The sequence below is a fragment of the Gavia stellata genome, unplaced genomic scaffold (genome assembly GCF_030936135.1).
Source record: "Gavia stellata isolate bGavSte3 unplaced genomic scaffold, bGavSte3.hap2 HAP2_SCAFFOLD_42, whole genome shotgun sequence".
In the NCBI taxonomy this organism is placed as follows: Eukaryota; Metazoa; Chordata; class Aves; order Gaviiformes; family Gaviidae; genus Gavia; species Gavia stellata.
In genome coordinates this window covers 992,021-1,011,606 of record NW_026776913.1, presented here as the reverse complement: position 1 = coordinate 1,011,606, position 19,586 = coordinate 992,021, and the positions used below count along the sequence as shown (strand labels likewise).

Genomic DNA, 19,586 nt, shown 5'->3' with positions numbered 1-19,586 from the left:
CTGGGGGCAGATGAAGAGCGAGTTGAGAGCTTGTAGGTAAGGATTAAGGGGCAGGCTGACATGAGAGATGCTGTTGTGGGTGTTGATTACAGGCAACCTGATCAGGGTGGGGAAAATGATGAGGCCTTCTACAGAGAGCTGAGAGTCATCCCACCATCACAGGTCTCAGTTCTCCTGCGAGATTTCACTCACCCTGATACCTGCTGGGAATGCTTCACAGCCAGGCATGTACAGTCCAGGAGGTTCCCCCAGTGTATTGATGATAACTTTTTGGCTCAGGTGGTGGAGGAGCCAACAAGGAGAGGTGTTCTACTGGACCTAGTACTGACAAACAAAGAGGGACTGGTGAGGGACATGGAGGCTGGGGGCAGCCTTGGCTGTACTGGGCCAAAGCTTCTAGTTCCTCTTGTTTATTCTGCATGCTGCACGCATTAGTATAAACACACTTCAAATGTGCTCCATTGTACTGAGAACATCGTGGAGCAGACTGAAGGACCTCGCTAGCACAGCGTCCCTCCAACATTGGTGTGCCACCCCCAGGTTTATCTCTAGTGAGCCTGGTTTTATCCCTTTCCCCCTTCAAATCCAATTTAAAGCTCTTTCAAGGAGCCCTGCTAGCTCCTCGGCAAAGATTCTTTTCCTCTTCTGGGACAGGTGTACCCCATCTGTTGACAGCAGGCCTGGTGTTGTGTAGACCGACGGATGATCAAAAATCCCCAAATCCTGCTGGTGACACCAGGCTCAGAGCCAGGTATTGATCTGCTGGCTCGTCCTGTTTCTTTCTTCATCATTTCCTGCAACTGGAAGGACAGAGGAGAGCACTACTTGTGCCTCTGATCCCTTAACCAGTTATCCCAAGGCCCTGAATTCTCTCTTGATTGCCCTTGGACTTCTTATTGCAACTTATTGGAACAGGCTGCCCAGGGAGGTGATGGAGTCACCAGCACTGGAGGGGTTCCAGGAACCTGTGGACGTGGCACTGCGGGACATGTTTAGTGGGCATGGTGGTGTTGTGGTGATGGTTGGACCTGGTGATCTTACAGGTCTTTTCCAACCTTAATGATTCTGTGATTCTGTGATTCATTGCTGCTGACATGAAAAAGCAAGAATGGATGATAATGCGAGGGCTGTACCAGGGTAGGAATTTTTCCCATCACATCTTTAACGCAGACCCTAGGGAGGCAGCAGACTTCCCAAAGAAGTGGGTCCAGTCTGCCTGTTGGGCCTTCTGTTCCCCTCAGGAGAGAGTCTCCTATGACAGTGGCCCATCTTTTTCTCTTTATGGAAGTGGTTTTGACACAGGGAGTAGTCTGACTTAACCTTGGGGACACCTCCAACCTAGATCAACCATCGTCCTCGTCATTATTGGGTTCCACTTGCAGATTCTCGTACCTGTTGTGCAAGGACACCTGGGAAGGTGGGGTAGTGATGGAGGAGATGCGTCTGTTGTGCCAGGCAGGAACCTGTCGCCGTTTCCCCCTATCCCTTGAGTGACCGCGTTCAGCTAGGTGGAGAGAGGATAGGGAATCCTCCATATGATGTGTCTGGTCTGCCTGACAGGCTTGTTCCAGGAAAGGTAGGGTGTGTTTCCAGCATGTTCCCAATGGACCTCTGTCTGCAAAGACTCGACACTCACAGTGGATGCAGAGTTTAGAGAGGCCATGGCGTTCTGCTGGGTAGATACCATATCTCCCTGGTCAAGCCGGCTGAGTTACAGCGCCCTTCCTGCACGCCCTTCCACGTGAACTGCCCCGCAAACTGCCGTGCCACGCCCTTTCTGATGCACCACACCGCATTTGTCTGCCCTGCTCGTGGCACTCCCTAGGGTTTTCTTTTATACATGTGGGGGCTTGGCCACCTTTGCTCCTGGCCCTACCCAGGTCTCGTTGGCCGCTGTCACGTTAGCTGCTGGCTTCTGATGGGTCTCTCCACTCCCCTGAGGTGTCCCTGGTTCAGGAAAGCCCCTGTACACTCTATACCCTGTACAGTGCTAGAGTGCTGCACTGCAGATCATGCCTGCACCAGAGCTGCTCACCTCAGCCACCATCACAACCCATCTCCAAGGACAGCCTGGTCAGGATGTCCTGGGAGCATGCAGACGGGCCATGGTGGTCAGCTACAAGCAAAGACATGCACTGCAGGTGCCTGCATGGGCTCAGAGCAGGGCACGAGGAGACACCCTACACCCAGCACAGAGGCCCCGTGGCAGTGCCCGTTGGCTGACACCGAGCTGGGGACTGTGGGACAAGAAGATGAGACCTTTGCAGCTGAGTGGTCCCCACATGGTCCCAGAGCCCCACAGTGCAGGCGCTGCATGGACCAGAGAGCATCAAAGGACAGGGAAACACTCCCCCGACACAGTCCACACAGCAGTCCTCTGTGCCTGCTCCCCCAGCAGCCCCCTATGTGCAGCCCCCCACCACTGCCTCCCCTGCACAACCTCCGTCGTGTCCCATGGGACCACCAGCAGACAGCCCTGCTGTGGGATCCGGGGGTCTGGCCCAGGTGAGAGGCTGGGCAGAGCTGGCCATGCCCCAGTACCCTGAGCCCAGCAGGAGGACGGAGCTGGCCACGCAAGAAAGGCCCCTCCCCAGGGCTGGGGTGTATGGGCAGACATGGGAAAATGCCCCGCTCTGCTCCCTGCCAGCCCTGCTCCCCAGGACAGCATGAGAGCCCAGGCCCTGGGGCTCCTCAGGCAGCTCCCGCATTTCTCCACTCCCCCTTCCCTGTGCCTGCTGCGTCCTCACTGGCTCCCATGGGACTGCAGAGTCTTGGTTTGTGGGTACCTGGGTTTAGCGCTTTACACTGGGGGACTTCACCTCTGAGGGGGTTTCACCTTCTGAGTCCCCATTCACAGCCCACCCCCGGGCACATGGACAGTGCCTGTCCTCTCCTGAGCCCTCCACATTCCTTTCCAGAGGCACTGACATCTGCTATCAGCCCTGTCATACCTCTGGCAGCCGGAGGAAGGGGACTGGGAGCTCACGCACCATCTCCACTGCCTCTGGACACCAGGAAGGTGGTTTTCAGACAAGTTCTTAGTGTCCCAGGTGTGATTCGAACAAATGGTCACAAACACAGTGAGAACAGAAGGAGAAAACTTCCAAAGGTCCAATTCCTTTGGACTGTTGTTGGCTTGAGCTTTACAAGGAAAGCTCAGCCGTCAGGCACTGCACTCAGGAGACTGCCTTTTATTTCAGAGATGCTATTAGAGAGGCCAGACGTGACACAGTGTTCAACACATTTGTGAAAGGGTCAGACACAACAGGAACAAGCCTCAAGAGCATTGGTATGAACCCCAGCAATTACTACCAGGTATGATAATCAGAGGGACAAAAAGCACAATCCTGGGCTAAGAGAATCTCTGGGCACTCCGTAGAGAAGGGGAGGCAGGTTATTGTTGATGGAGCAATGTCCATTGCATCAGTTTCCTTAGGGCCTCCTTCAGCTCCACGTTCCTCATGCTGTAGATGAGGGGGTTCACTGCTGGAGGCATCACCGAGTACAGAAATGACACCAACAGGTCGAGGGATGGGGAAGAGATGGAGGGGGGCTTCAGGTAGGCAAATATGCCAGTGCTGAGGAACAGGGAGACCACAGCTAGGTGAGGGAGGCATGTGGAAAAGGGTTTGTGCCGTCCCTGCTCAGAGGGGATCCTCAGCACGGCCCTCAAGATCTGCACATAGGACAGCACGATGAAAACAAAACACCCAAAACTGAAACAAGCAGTAACAACAATAAACCCAACCTCCCTGAGGTACAAGTCTGAGCAGGAGAGCTTGAGGATCTGTGGAATTTCACAAAAGAACTGGTCCACAGCATTGCCTTGGCAGAGTGGTATTGAAAATGTATTGGCTGTGTGCAGCACAGCATAGAAAAAAATACTGCCCCAGGCAGCTGCTGCCATGTGGACACAAGCTCTGCTGCCCAGGAGGGTCCCATAGTGCAGGGGTTTGCAGATGGCAATGTAGCGGTCATAGGCCATGATGGTGAGAAGATAAAACTCTGCTGACATGAAAAGGACAAACAGAAAGAGCTGAGCAGCACATCCTGCAAAGGAGATGGCCCTGGTGTCCCAGAGGGAATTGCCCATGGCTTTGGGGAGAGTGGTGGAGATGGAGCCCAGGTCAAGGAGGGAGAGGTTGAGGAGGAAGAAGTACATGGGGCTGTGGAGGTGGTGGTCACAGACTATGGCGGTGATGATGAGGCCATTGCCCAGGAGGGCAGCCAGGTAGATGCCCAGGAAGAGGCAGAAGTGCAAGAGCTGCAGCTCCCGTGTGTCTGCAAATGCCAGGAGGAGGAACTGGGTGATGGAGCTGCTGTTGGATTTTGTGGTCGGACATAAGGAAATTCCAGTCAGGGCAGGGAGGTGGACAATGTCTTCTTTAAGCAACCTGTGGATTTCTCAGGATCAGTGACACAGGGTCTTACCGAGAACAGAACACAGCACTGAGCACTGAGCAGAGCTCAGTATAGCTGGGCTGTAAGGACAGCCCGCTGCAATGGCCCACAGGGATATTCAGTTGACTCTCTCAAGGGAATTCAATGGCACCAAGATGAGCTGTTACTACGGAAGTTAAAGTTAAAGAAGAAACAAAGCAATGTGAGGCCACAGCAACATTTAGCAAGAGCAGGTGTAAATAGTTCTGAGATACTCTGTGTTGTGTTTGGCTCAGTCTCCATCAGCAGGGTCTCCCCGGCCCTTGTACCCTAAGGCAGAACCCATGGAGAACAAGCAGCAGTGGGTGGGGATCAAGTCAGGAGTCACTTGAACAAACTCAGCCCTTGCCAGCTCATGAGACGGGAGGGCCTTCATCCAAGGATGCTGAGAGAACAGGCCAAACTTTCAGTGATGCTGTTCTATGTCGTATTGGACAGGTCATTGGTTTAGCAGAACTCACTCAGCTGGTAAACCCCAGGGGATCTGCTAACTGTCCTGGTCCTGCCCAAACAAAGCCTGTACATAACTGTGGGAGGAGATAATGTCCCCGGAGTGCACACAGGGAGGTGGCTGGGGAAGGCAGTGTGGGCTGCTCCTCCCTTGGGAAAAAGCAAGCCCATTTGTGAGATTGTCTTTGCTCAAGGACCTGGGTGCACTTGATGGGTAATACAGAAGGATGGGCGATCCGGTATGTACCTCAAGGAGGTCTGACCTTGGCGGAAAATCATCCGTGGTGTGAGTTATAAGTTCTAGGAAGCGAGGCAGCAGGAACCACTCAAACCAACAGAGGGCAATCCTCATGAGGAAGGGGGTGGGTGCAATGGTGATCCAATCCAATCCGGTCTTGGCACACAAGGATCCAGCACGTTACTTCACCTGTCCTAAGTGACCACCTTGACAGATGGGGCCCAAGTCATTGGCTTCTCATATGGACACTCGCTGGGGGGGGTGGGGGGAGCGGAGCTGGAATGGGTGGATAATATCAGTGATGTCAAGGAGCAGCGCAGTGGTAAATGAGGATGTATAAACCTGACTGTTGGAAGCAAAGCTGCTCCTAAGTATGCAGTAGAAGTTGTAAGTGTTGGTAAGAGGGGATTTGGGGACTGAGAAAGAGAGAATGGAAAGGTTTGAGTAGGGTGTAGAAATGCAACAACATAGGAATGGGGCGATTCTGTATGTATTGACTGTATACACTCAGGTGTATCACTCAGTGTGGGACCTGACCATGACGGAAATTCTGTGGAATAAGGGTGCAGATTATACTGGGTCTCGCTGGGTTGGGATTAACATTCCTCATAGCAGCTCATCTGGTGCTTTGCATCGGTGGCCAAAACAGTGTTAATAACTGTTTTAGCTATAGCTGAGCAGTGCTTGCACAGTGTCGAGGCCTTTTCTGTTTCTCTCTCTTCCCCTCCAATGCGTAGTTTGGATTTCTTGATGATGGAAGAGCAGGGGATGTCATTTAGCAAGGCCAAGTTTTTTGCTCTCTGTTGGTGTCTGTGTCTGCTTTTTTCCTAGGGGAGGGGCATCAGGAGCCCATGTTAGAAGAGGCAATGGGTTACCCCATGCCCGACACAGCCAAGTCCAGCCAGCTCTGCAATAGACCTACTGCTGGCAAAAGCTAAGCCCATCAGCCAAGCTGCTGGCACCTCTGTGAAAATGTATTTAAGAAAGGGCACAAATGCCAGAGTGGGACAGGAGTAAGGAAAAAAAAGGTGTGAGAAAACTTCCTGCAAACATCAGGGTCGGTGAAGAAGGAGCAGGAGGAAGAGCTCCAGATGCCACAGAAGAGATTGCCCTGCAGCCCACGGAGGGACCACAATGGAGCAGGTATTTCCCTGCAGCCTGTGGAGGATCAAGTGCCAGAGAAGTTGGGTATTTCCTGAAAGAACTCTAGCCTGTGGGAAGGTTGCCACGGGGAAAGTGCAAGGAGGGAACAGCAGAGGTGAAGTGTGATGAACTAACTGCAATCCCCATTCCTCCTTTTACCACTCACGGGGAAAGGAGGTAGAGGAAACAGCAATGAAGGAATCAAGCTGAGCCTGGGAAGAAGGGAGAAAGGGGAGGTGCCATTGTAATATTTACCTTTTCTTCTCACTATCCAAACCTATTTGAATCGGTACTAAATTACATTAATTTTCAACAAGTTGAGTCTGTTTTGCTCATGATGGTAATTGGGAAGTCATGTCCCTGCTTTTATGTCAAGCCCTGAGCTTTTTTTTCCCTTTTTTCTCCCCTGCACTATTGAGGAGGAGGAGTGAGAGAGTGGCTGGGTGGGCATCTGGCAGCCAGCCGAGGTCAACCCACCACGCACTGTCTCCCACCATACTCCCGTATTGAACCTAGGAAGCTACAGTCTTGATAGGTGGGCAAAGAGGTGAGCAAAAGACTGACTGGATGCACTGGAGTCTCTCCTGGGACTTAACGATGTTATCAGTGTCCTGGAGGAGCTGACAGAGTTTGCAGATGACACAAAACTGAGGCAAGGGACCAGTGTCTACACGGGAGGGCTGCTTTCTGGAGGAACTCTGACAGGTTGGTAGAGTGGGCCAACAAGAACCTACTAGATTTCAGAGAGGAAAAATGCCAAGTCCTACCCGCGGGGTGGCCTAACCCTGGGCAACAGCCCCAGCTGGGGCCCAGCTCAGCAGAAAAGGCCCTGGGGGTCATGGTGGACAACAAGGTGTATGAACAGAAGCATATCCAGGAGAGAAGGGAGAGGCATTCTGCCCCTCTATTCAGTGCTCACTAGACCACACGCACAGTACCGCACTGAGTTTGGAGCCTACTACCCCCAATACTGGAAAGACATGGATCAACCGGAGTGAGTTCAGTGAAGGGGCACCAGTACAGGCAGGTGTGTGTGAGTGTGCAGGGGGCTGGAGAACTTTCCACCTGAGGAAAGGCTGAGGGAACACTGTTCAGTATGGAGACGGGAAGGCTTCGGGAAACCTTATACAAGCATTTCAGTTCCTATCAGGCGGTTAAGGAGATAGAGCCAGGCTCTTCGTCATGGTGCATGGTGGGAAAATGAGAGGAAAGGGACAAAAGTTGAAAGAATGTTCAGGTGGGAGATAAGGACCATGAGGTCCACGGGGTCGTAATCATAAGGTCACTCATGGACTGGAAGAAGTTGCCCTGAGTGGTTGTGCAGTCCTGATCCTTGGAGGTTTTCAAGCCTTCTTTCCCCCTAAATATCATCTCCAAACATTGAAAAAAATACTCTTGCTCATGCAAGAAAGAAGCAAAAGCCTATGGCACGAGTGCAAGCTCTGCCTCCCCTGGGCCCTCTCTTCCCTGTGAGAGAGCTCTTCCACCAACCCCACACTTCTTCCACCCTCAGTTTTTGCAGCTGCACGTGCCTACCCTGCCCACTTGCCTTCACCACCGTCAGCTTTGTACTTGAGGCCCGACACATATCTTGGCACTCCTACTCTAAGCTGGCCCCACCCCACACCTGGAGCCCACCTGGCCATGGAGGCAGGGAGAGGCCAGGTGCTGGGCACAGCTTTTTTCTGGGAATGTCCCCAAGGCGCTCTCCTCTTGTGTGTCAGCCGGTGGCCTGGACGGGGTGGAACTGGGACAAGGGCTGCTGGGGCAGGGCTAATGTAGCCCAGCTGGGAGAGCATTAGACTGAAGACCTAAAGGTCCCTGGTTCAACCCCAGGCTTCAGCAATGATTTTCTCCCTTTGATTTTTGCAGAGCCTGTCTGCCTTCTTGCATCCTGCCCTGGCCCTCCTTGCTCCTTCACCTCTTGCCAGAGCACTGCCTGTGCACTGTAGCTGCAGATCTGGGGGTTAGAAGGAGCCTTCCTCTTGCACCACAAGTCCCCAGGCTTGCCCTGGACAGGACTCCCTAGTCAGTGCTTCTTCGGGGCGGTCTGCATCTGTCCCTCCTTCCCTGCTCCACAGCAATCGGGATCCCTCCTTTGCGGGGTCTCTGCAAAGACCCTGTCTCTGTCCTCTTTGTCATTCTCGATGGTGCACAGGCTGCACCCCTCCTCACACACATCCTTCACCTGGACCTCAGTTCCCAGACCAGAGCATACTGCCCATGGGGGAGGCCACCGTCCCCCCAGTGCCAGGGAGAGGCACTCCCTGGAGCTGAGGCCTGAACGGCAGCAGCCTCCCTCCAGAGGTCTGTCGCAGTGAGACCTCAGATGTGCGAAGGGCAGCTGACAAAGCTGTGCTGAGGATCGTCCCCTGTGGCGCATGGGCTTAGTCACACGCTGTCCTGAGCAGAGTTTCTTGGACCCCTTTGCCCCCCTGCTGCAAAGTTTGATGAAACACAAACATGCTGCTCTCTGCACATCAGCAAGGAAATACATGGCACAGGGGGACCCCTCTGGGGCCCCACATGAACATCCCTCTGCATCAGTTCCTCCCTGCTGCAAGGGCACAAGTCCGGACAGAAATGCCAGCAGTGGCTCCCCTGCGGTCTAGCATTAAACGTCACCAACTCTCACACTGTGACTTCCATACAGCACCAGTTCGACCGCTGGATGTCGTTTTTACGCTCCAATTTTACCTCCCTCTGCATTTCCTCAGCATCACACCTGCTTCTGTGTTCTCCATCCCATCAGCACCAAACCCGGGGCTCACAGCACACCTGTCTCAACAGTCCCCAGTTTCCATACCCAAATATGCTCACCCACCAGACTGGACTGTCCAGCCCAGCTGCAGCCCTTCACAGCCATCAGACACTGTCCAGAGGAAGAAAGACCTGCTCATGAGCTCCAACAAGCTGCTGGGCTCCACTCTTGCAACCTCTTGCTGCTACAGAACCCTTCTCACCCATCAGGAAGACAGTGACAACTGTGACCCAGGACATGCCTCTCTGTCTCCAGCCTGAGCATCTCCCCAGTCAACCGGTCAAGCCAAGGAATGGCACATACTGGACTATAGTCCCACAGCAATGTGCACGTCCTAGCTCCCTGCAGATCGGCTGCCTCAGGGCTGGCTCCCCAGGCATGCACCTCTAGAGGAGTTTGCGTTTGTTGTGACCGAGCGCAAGTGAGAGGCGGTGAGAGACCGTCTGTCACAGCACAGCTGCTGTCTTGTCAGCTTTGAGCATGAGCTTGAAAATGCTTGGCCGCAGGGGTAGTGCCTGCAGGATTGTCACTGCTCCAAGAGTCCTTCTAGGTCTTTCTTGAGCAAGAACGGGAGAGCCATTGCTGAGGATGGGCTTTGGGGCCCTGTGTGCAAAGCAGACTAGATGAGCAGTCCATCCCCTTAACTCCACTCAGCCACCCCAGAAGTTCACGGTGACTGTGGTCTGCTTTAATTCGCACAAACCCTCCTTGCCAGGCAAGGGCTCAGCACGGAAAAGTCTATGGCATTGGGCACCACAATTGCCCCAGCTTTACCACCATGACAACACCACCCCTGCACGTGGTCAACCCATCGACCATTGAGTGAAGAGCTGAACACGCTCACCCACCCTGCCCCAGAGGCCGCAGCCAGGGCTGTCCCAGGGCACTGCTTTGCTGTCAGGACAGTCCTCAGGGCTGAAGGAGTGGGAAGGTCCCTGAGCCCTACCCACACCCTTGGCCCCAGGGAGATGGAAGCTTGCTGTTCACCCCACCTCCAGGGATGCTGGGGGACAGAGGGGTGCAGGGGGAGGCCCAGTGCCTGGAGGAAGGGGTGTAAGATTTCTGCCCCCATGTCCTCTCCACCACATGCCCTGGGGTGCCATCAGAGCCTGGGGGTACCTCACCTCAGGGAGGGCATTCCCCTCCCCCTGTTGCACTGCTCCTGCTGTGGAGTTGGGGACAGATGTGGCACAGAGGGCTGTTGCCCTGGGTGGCAGAGGAGGCTCAGGGGAAGGGATTTCCTCTTCTCCATTGAAACACTGGAGTAGGCCAGATCATGGCAGCAGCACCTGCAGCAAGAGCCTCCTCCTGCCCCATTGCCCTGCAGAGATGTTGAAGGGGCAGCATTCTGCAGTGCAGCCCTGTGCCAGGATCAGGCCCCAGCAGAGTGCTGGTCCTGACTTCCCCCATCTCAGGAGGATTCAAGCGCTGTTGTCTGCAGTGTCCCTGGGCACCCAGGGGACAAGAAACTGTGCTTGTCATAGGCACATCAACAGGATGCGAGTGTCTCTGATGCTGGCAGGTGTCAAGGGGATGTAGCTCAGTGGAAGAGTGCCCACTTCGCATGTGGGCTGTCCTGGGTTCAGGTGCCAGCATCTCCAGGGGTGCTTTTGCCCTGACTCCCCAGCCTCAGGCAGGTGCAGGCACTGATCCTCCCCAGGCTCTGTGGGCCTGCCCTGCCCACCCAGGGCTTGGCTGTGAGGTGAGGAGGGCTGTGTGCGCTGCCTCTGCTGAGCCCCCTCTTGGAGGAAAAGCAGGTAGCTGTGCTGGACCTGAGCTCAGGTCACTGCCCTGCACCACACACCCACCCCACCCACCGCCCAGGGACAATGCTTGGCAGCAGAGTGCCCCTGTGAGGAGACCTCAGGGAGGGGATAGAGGTCAGCAGCACACTGGGAATCCTTTCTGGCTGCACTGAGAGATGTGGTGTGAGGGTGCTGGTACAGCCCAGGTGTCCTTTGGGACCAGGGCCATGCTGCCCTGGTGGGTCTCCAGGGATAAGGGTCTGAGATTGTCCTGTCTCCAGGTGGAGATGCCATACCACATGGGAAACACTCCTCTGTGCCAGCAGGTAGGGTGTCTGAGTTGGAGGAGCCTGGGCAGGGCTGTGGGACCCCCAGCTGGAGGAATGGAATGACATTTCTTACCCTGACCCTGCCTCCAGCTCCTTCTCCTTCCGCTGTCACCACTGGCTTAGAGCAGAGCCTCAGCTCAGGGAACCTGGAGCTGCTGAGGTCAGGCACAGCCCTGCAGAGGTGGGTTTGGTGGGGCCGGTGCCCACCTCTTGTTTCTGGGTGTTGGGTGTCTCCGTCCACCCTGTGATGGTGGGATCAGGGATGCACAGGCTTGTCCAAAGCCATGCCCAGGTGGCGAGGGCCAGAAGGTGGTGCCTCAGCTGCTCCATCAGCAAAAACACCCTCAATCAAAATGGGTTGTGAGACATGGCCTTTCACTGCAGGACGCCCAGCCCCCGGGAACGGTGAGCCCAAACTAAGAGAAATAAGGCTGCTCTCCTCTGGGTTTTCAACAGCCGAGCTCTGCCCGGCATAGGGCAGTAGTGCTGAGAGTTGGGCTCTCACTGTGACCCCCCTCAGGTCAGTCCTTGGGAGCTGCAGGAGCAAGCACGGATCTGGGGCACAGTGATGATCCTGCCTCCTGCAGAGAACAGAGCCAGCCTGCAGGGCCAGAATGTTCAGGTCCCAAAATGCCATGAAATGGGCTCTTTCTGCTCAGCTGCGCTGCCCCCTCCAGCACACCCAGGCCTGTGGCTCATCTCCCCAAGGAGGAGGAGGCAAACCTCTACCAGGTGCCAGAGCAGGGGAGAAATATTACGCCTGTGGGAGGGCAGAGCTGGCGGGGAGGTGGCGCAGGACCACCACTGGGCTCTTCTCCCTGGTCCCCACCTGGGGCACCTTGAGTCTGCAGGTCAGTGTCTGTACTGCCCGGAGGCCCCCGCCATCCTGTGTTCAGAAGATAACACTCCTCCCTTCCTCTTTACTTCACTTTTATACGTTACTTCTCTGAGATGCAGGGCTGCAGCTTGCCCCAGTGGGTAGTTTTCCAGGGAAAGGAGGCTGTTTGCAGTGCCCATGAATGTCACCCATCGCTGCTCTCCCATGGGGGCTGCCAGCAGGAAGGCTCCAGGGTGTGGGGCAGAGGGATGTGTGAGCCTGGGCTCCCCCAGGTCCCCCCAAGGGTCACCCCAGGTGTAGAGGAGCTCCCAGCAGGGAATGGGGCAACACTGCCGTAGAAGAGGATGCTGGCAACAGCTGCTGCCTCTCTTCTCCTCTAGGGCCAGATCCTGCTCTTTGCAGTGCTACTGAGCTGCAGCTGCTCCCCACAGGGAGCCCTGCCACAGACAGCCAACGCACCTTCCAGCCCGCAGCAGAGGAGTCCATTGGGGAAGAGCTGGAGGGGTGTGGAGATCCACCAGTGGGAGCAGGGAGGGCAGTTTGGGCACCAGTTCCTGCCCAGGTGTCAAATCCTTCTCCCCGCCTGGCTTCTGCATAAGAGGTTTCTCTGCCGTGGGCACTGGGGCAGGTAAAAGCCTGAGCAGAGAGAGATGGACCCTGGCTCAGCTCCCAGCAGTACCTGCTTTAGGGGAGGGACACAAAAATCTCCTCTGCCATGGAAATGTGCCCACATGAGCATCCTCCTGGACGGGCCCTTCTCCAGGCCAGGGGCTGGGACATGGCTTTTGGCTGCAGCACACGTCTCGTGGGGATCCTTTCTCCATCCCCCTGGCCCTCCAACAGCGCTGAGAGAAAGGTGCCCCCATTCCCCCTGCTCCCACCCCTCCTGTACCTGCACACAAGTACTGCCCCGACACAAACCCAGACTGGCACCACTGGTGAGGCAGAGGAGGACAGGGGTGGGGGCTGGAGGGGAGCAGGAGGAGGGGTCATAGGGATGCCATGGAGCCTTACAGCCCCTGCTCAGGAAGAAGGCAGCTCTGCGGCTGTGACAAGAGTGCTCGGGGTCTGCGAGTGCCTGGGCAGCAGGAACAGCCCCTGGAGACTTGGGTCCTGGCAGAGCATGAGGAGAGGGAATTCCAGTCCCATGTGTCCCAGACAGTGGCTCTGCACCCTGTGCTGGGGCAGTGGGGAGCAGAACTGCCTCCGAACCATTGTGGGAGGTAATCTGTGGCCATGACCCCCCTGGGGTGGGCTGGGGTGTTCAGGGCACCGCAGCCACCTTAGGGCTCACTTGTGTGGGGCCACAGCCCAGGGCTTACCCTGGCATGGCAGCTCTGTCATGGCCTCTGCACTGTGGGACCAGAAGGTAGGGCCTGGGGCAAGGAGCAGCTGGGAAACCCCGGGGTGAGGAAGTGGGTGCTCCCACTGGGGTCGCATCATGGGACCTATCAGAGAGACATTTTGACTAGAAACTGCCCGTGGCCAGCAGGATGGAAGTGTCTCTGTCAATACAATTATCGCCCAGGGACCATGGGCTCTTGCAGCCCCACAACCTCACCCCAAGCCTGCTGTCCCTGAGACACACCCCTTCCCCACCACCATGTCTTTGTGCTCTGCTCCCCTAGACCAGCCTCAGGGAGACACCGCGACACCTGGGCAGGCAAGCAGCAGCTCAGGGTCAAAGTCCCCCGAGACTTTTAATAAGAACAAATATGATGTACAGCATAAGAATGGGAAGAAAAATAGAGGAAACTCTGGACTGTTTCTGCTGCGCATGGGTCAAGGGAGATGGTGCCCTGGAGCTCACAGCTCTCCCAGCTGCACAGACCTCTCCTCCCTCCTGGCTGCACCCAGCGGCACAGCAGGGTTGGGCTCTCCTGGCCTGGGGCTCGGGCACTGTTGTGCACTGAGCTCCGGTGTCACAGCCTTTGTGTCCTCACAAGGATGTGCCAGAGACACCTCTTCAGCATCATCATAGCCCGTACTCCCCAGGGACAGGGACGAGGTGACTCCTTCAGCTCCAGGGACCCCGGCACTTCTCTGGGAGTGCAGGCTGCCCCCTGCAAGCAGCGAAGCAGGACGTTGCAGTTCGCCCCATGGGTTCTGTACATCACTTCCCTCCCTGTTCCTCACCACATTCAGCTCCTTCTCCCACCCCCAGTCCCTCCAAGGGAAACTCCTGGGTCAGGTTCCCTCTTCCCATGAGGCTGGGGTCTCAGTATGGCAGCGGCTTGGGTGGCACCAGGGATGACACCCCCGGAACCAGCAACACTGAATTTCCCTCTCACCTCTGGCTGCATCCCTGGTCCCTGCTCCCTCCTCTGGCACCCTGGGCAGTTCCCAAGCTCCCTGCCCAGGGGCAGCATCCTCCTCTGGGTCAGAAACCTCCCTGGCATCATCATAGCCATCCGCTGGCTCACCTCCGGGCAGGACAAGAACATCTGAAAGCAGAGGGGAGCTGGTGACAGTGAGAAGGTACGTCCTGCAGAGCAGAGGGCGGGAGGATGTTCTGGGACACAGGGCTGAGACACTGGTGTTGGCAGCACCATGGGAGACCCCCAGGTCCTGCCCATCTCTGACAGTGACACTCAGTGACACCTTTGTCCATCGCAAGTCTGCAGGGAGATCAACCCCTTCCTGCCTCCGTTACCTGGTGCTGATCCCAGACCATCCTCCTCCTCGCTCACGCCAGGGTAGGGCTGCAGCTGGGTCAGGGACTCCTCTGAATAGGAGCCTGGAGGGATGCACAGCGGGTGTTATGGAGCAAGCCCCACTGACCTGGCTCATGGTCAGCACTGCTGGGGAAGGGGGACCCACCGAGCTGGGGCTGAATAGGGAAGAGGGATGGGAATTCACCCTGCTCCCCTGGGACAAACCCTGTCTCAAAGGTGCTCCCAGAGCTGCCCTAGGACAGCCCCTTCCCTCACTCCTCGGCTGTCCCATGGGGTGCAGGGGCAGGCAGAGAGGGGCTGTCCAGCTGGGATGGGCAAAGCTGGTTGGGAGGAAGCTCCTCTCCCGGGCCCAGGACCTGCATGCTCTCCCCACAGACCACACGGCCCCAGCGCTGAATGGGCTGGGGGCCTTACGGGGATCAGCCCTGGGTTATGGCCAGGGAAAAGGGTCCTGCAGATGCGCCTCCAGGGACGACCCACACCCACCTGAGCGACCAAACCTCGCCTGCTTCTCCCACGCTGGGCTGTAAACAACCTCCTCATACACGGCCTCGGGGAATGGTTCCTGAGCTCTCCAGGAGCCTGGGGACACAGGCAGGGCTGGCACAGGGAAAGGCAGAAGGGCAATGGGACCCCACTGTTCTCCCGCAGACCTGTTCCTTGGGACTGGTCCTACAGCACAGCCCCACTGTGTTGCCCAGGCACAGCTGCCACATCCTCAGTGAGGGCAACATCACTGTGGAGGTTATCTGGGGCAGTGTCATCCTCGCATCATCCTTTTGGAGACAGCGCTCATGCCCCTCTGGCCCCTGGGTCATGCCCCCTTGCCTGACCCCAGAGCAGCTCCCATGTTTCCTCTCCACCTGGAGCTGCCCCTTATCTGCCCCATGGGTCCACAGCAGAGCCCCTGCCCTGCCAGGGGGTGGGAAGGGCTGGGCAGAGGGACAGCCCGGGGGCCTGACACTGTGGAGATGGACCATGCTGCCTTGCACTCCTCCTGTCATCTCCCTTGCCCCAGAGCCCCCTCCAGCGCTACCTAGAGCACTGCCAGCCTTGGCCATCCCCACTCTGCCATTTCTCTCCTCGCTCTATCGCTAGCTCCCCCCGCCTCTGGGCTCTCTCCACCCCTTGCTGCTGGTGCCCCACAGCCAGGCACTCAATGGGGCCGTGCATGGGACAGGTGGCAGTACACAGTCTCATCCCCCCAGCTCTGCTCGTGCCCCTTGCTGACACCCTGCAGCACCCCAAAGCCCTTCCAGGAGGCATCTCCCCCTGGGACAGCTGTGGAAGGACCCACCTCTGCGTCCAGCCCTGGCGCTTAGCACTTGCCCAGCCAGGAGGGCCAGGAGCAGGCAGAGAAGGGCCCCCAGGATGATGCAGATGATGACGGGCACTGAGACTCTCCCACTGCTGGTCAGACGGCCTCGGGTGGGATCTGCATGGGCAAGAACATGGAAGGGGCAGCAGCAGGCCCGGGAGAGGTGGAGGCAGCACCAGTCCTGACCCCCATCACACAAGGCAGCAGGGGGTGGAGGGCCCCAGGGGTAGAGTGACGGGGAAGCTTCCACCCTGCTGAGTAAATTACAACCCTCCCTAACCCTCCACCACCCACCCAGTGCCTCCTCCTGGGAGTTTCACACCCTAGCAAGGAGCCCCTTCCATCCAGCTGTGGGTCACAGTCTGGGGGGATACCCAGCCCTGGGGGGAGGACAAGTTACCTGCTCGGGGTGGGGATGCTGCTGTCCTGGCTATAGCTGCAGAGGAGGAAAAGGAGAGCTGAGCTGAGAGGGCGGGTGTGCCTCCTCCTCAGCACACCGTGTATGTGTCTGTAGGTGTCCTTGACACATCCCACCCAAATTGCCCTTCCTGTAGTGCTAGAGAGGGAGGCTGGGACTGGGTCCAGGGCTTCTGCTGTGGGCAGCAGGCAGGATGGCACAGCCAGCCCAGGGGATAGCCCTGGGGCTGCAGGGCCCCACGGGCAGTGGCCAGAGGATGTCCAGTTCCACCAAGACTGCTCCCCACCTGGCACCAGGCTCCTGCACTCTGCAGGAACGTTCTTGCTCTTGGGAGGTCAGGGGCCATGCCAGGACCAAGTGGACAAAAGGCCTTCCCCAGCTCCCTGCCAATACCCAAGCAAGGGGTCCCAGTCCTGCCACTCACCTGAGCAGCGCACGGCAGCATCTTCCTTATGCCGGCAAACACCGCTGTCCCCGGGCCGGGCCCAGCAGTCCTGTAAGGACAGCTCTGTCCCCTGGCACTCCACCTGCTCCAGCCAGATGGGGCCCATCCCCATCCCAAATGCAGCCTCATGCAGGGCAGACACTGCGGGGCCACAGCCCAGCTGCCTGCACGCCACTTCAGCATCCCGCATGTCCCAGGAGTCATCGCACACCGTCCCCCAAGAGCCACGGTGCCAGACCTCCACTCTGCCTGAGCACCCGTCCTCGCCTCCCACTGCACGAATCTTCTCCCTGTCTGGAGAAGGCAAAGACCTCCCATGGCACTGAGACAGCTGGCAGAGCCCTGCCAGACAAGAAGGGTACACAGGGAGCAGCTCCCTACCTGTGCAGCTCGTGGAGTTGGGGCACGGGGCCAACGGGCTCTGGGGCATTTCTGGGCGTCCCCCTGAAGAAGGAAACACTGTGGTGAAGGGGTTTGTTTGGGGGATCGTGCAGAACAGAGCAGGGCTGAGCTCTGCTTGTGCCTCCCTTTGCCATCATGATCACGGCAGCAACTGAACACCGGTCATTCAGGGGACACGCGTTGGACTGTGGGGGGACCCAGATTGCTCAGCCCCAAAAGGTCCCTGGTTTGCAGAGCAGCAGGAGGGTGTCCATGGAGGGAAGGCACCTCTGAATCCTGTCTAGTCTGTTCTGAGACCTCACCTAGAGATACCTCTGCCTCCCCTGGGCACTGCTGGCAACCTGGGTGGCAACTGCTGCTGGACATGTGTGGCTGCGGTCATGCTTGTGCCACTGGCAACACAAGGGTCTGACATGGAAAGGAAAAGCCCCTCCAAGCCCTTTCTCTGTGTTTGACTATGCCCAGCGGGTAGCAGGATCTGGGGTGACACGGGTGCCCAAACGGCTCAGAGTTACCGTTGCAGATGATGTGGACCTCGTCTCGCAGGTCTTCGCATGACTGTGGGTCCCAGGGAGCCGAGGGACACTGCCAGAAGGAGCTGGTTTTCTCCCCACACTGCACCTTATCCAGCCACGCGGGGCCAGACACCCTACCGTAGGGCAGGCCTGTTTCCTGGGATCCTCTGTCTCCGCAGCCCAGCTCCTTGCATGCCAGCGACACCGTGTCGAGAGTCATCGAGTTGGAGCAAATGCTCCCCCATGTCCCGTTGTAGAAAACCTGCAGGCGCCCAGAGCAGCCGTCGCTGTTCTCCAGCCTCAGGGCCACGAGCTCTGGGAGGAAAGGCACCAAGGGGGAACAGGCTGGTCTGGGGCTGTGGGAGCCAGGACACCTCTGCACCCGCCAGGCACTCAGACGGGCAGGGGCAGGGCCAGCACACCCGCCTTGCACCCAGGGGCAGAGAGAAGTCCCTGATGGACAGACACCCCTGCCCTTCCCGCTAACCCTTGGGGACAGCTGAGCTCCCCAGGGACCCCCGGTGGGACTGAGGGTGCCCATGCATGGGTGTCCACAGGACGGGCTTGGGCAGGAGCTCAGAGGCAGCCAGGGAGAGCCTTGGCCATGCCCGGCCCTCCGTGTGTCCTGGCCTCCCCAGGAACCAGGCTCCCACCACAGCTCCCAGCACAGACCTGAACAGACGACTCCCGCATCCTCTTTGTGCCCGCAGTCGTGCTGCCCCCAGGGCCTGGCAGGGCAGTCCCAGAGAGCAGCTTCGGCCCCGGAGCAGTTCACGCCATCCAGCCAGATCTGCCCGGAGCCTTCCCCAAACTGAGCAGAGCCAGCCACCTCCACTGCCCCTCCGCAGCCCAGCTGGTGGCAAATGACGGCAGCATCAGACAGGTCCCAGCCATCGTCGCAGACAGTCCCCCAGCTGCCCTGGTAGTAGATCTCCACTCTCCCGGCGCAGCGCCCAGCCCCGTTCACCAGCCGGACCCGCCGGCTCCCTGTAGTGGGTAGAAACCCCTGTTGCTCTCAGGGGCCGGCTGCCCACCCACCCTGTCACCTGGGGGGCCCGTGCAACGCCGCTCACCCCAGCAAATGACTCCCACGTCCTCCGCAACCCCTGCCGCCAGTGCACTCTCAGGCAGGGAGGTGTTGCAGAGGGTCAGGTTGGCCTCGTGCCCTGCGCACCGGACCGCTCGCAGCCCCACAGGGCCCGTCCCTCGCTCCGGCTTTGGGGGGTTGTAAGCTCCCCCTGCCTCTCCGCACCGCAGCTGCCGGCACACCACGCTGGCCTCCTGCACATCCCACTGGTCATCCAGGACTCTGCCCCACGTCCCATGCTGGAAGATCTCCACTCGCCCATCGCACCGGCTCCCTCCACCCACCAGCCGCAGGGATGCAAAGCCGTCTGAGCCTAGGGAGAGCAGAGATACCACAGCCATTGGCGGCACCGGGGAGCATGGTACCCTTCAGGGAGCAGGGCAAGAGGGGATTTTCCGACCAAACAGGACAAGATTGAGCCTTGTGTTGGCGAGAAGAGAAGGCAAAGCTTTGGCCTGTTCTACAGCTCACACCCAGGTCTGCTGCTGCTGGGGGCTCCTGCCTGGGTGGTGGGATGAGGCTCTGCAGGGCCCTCTGTGGGGATGGGATGCAGCTGTCTGCAGCCAGAGGGCTGAGGCAGTGCCCTGCAGCCCTGTCCTGGGCTCATCCCAAAGTATAGGAACAGAGGAGCCCAGGCCTGGCAGCGGCACCAGGGCCTAAGCCACTGCCCTGATGCTTCAGTCCTCAGCTCTCCCGCAGCAGAGTGGTCAGACTAAGCAGGCAAAGCCCTCCCGTTGGCTCCTGGGTTTCTCCAGGGAGAAATTCAGCCTGGTACTGCCTTG

At 57.9% G+C, this 19,586-nt stretch overlaps 1 protein-coding gene across 1 annotated transcript in view; it reads right to left on the bottom strand.

The window, feature by feature from the left end:
• Window positions 1-3,394: 3,394 nt before the first annotated feature.
• The window catches only part of LOC132321513 (olfactory receptor 14C36-like), a 30,593-nt gene continuing 14,401 nt past the window's right edge, over window positions 3,395-19,586 (bottom strand). Inside the window, exon 2 of the mRNA XM_059835008.1 lies at window positions 3,395-3,442. Coding sequence (XP_059690991.1) covers window positions 3,395-3,442 — 48 coding nt within the window. The remainder of the gene's footprint in view (window positions 3,443-19,586) is intronic.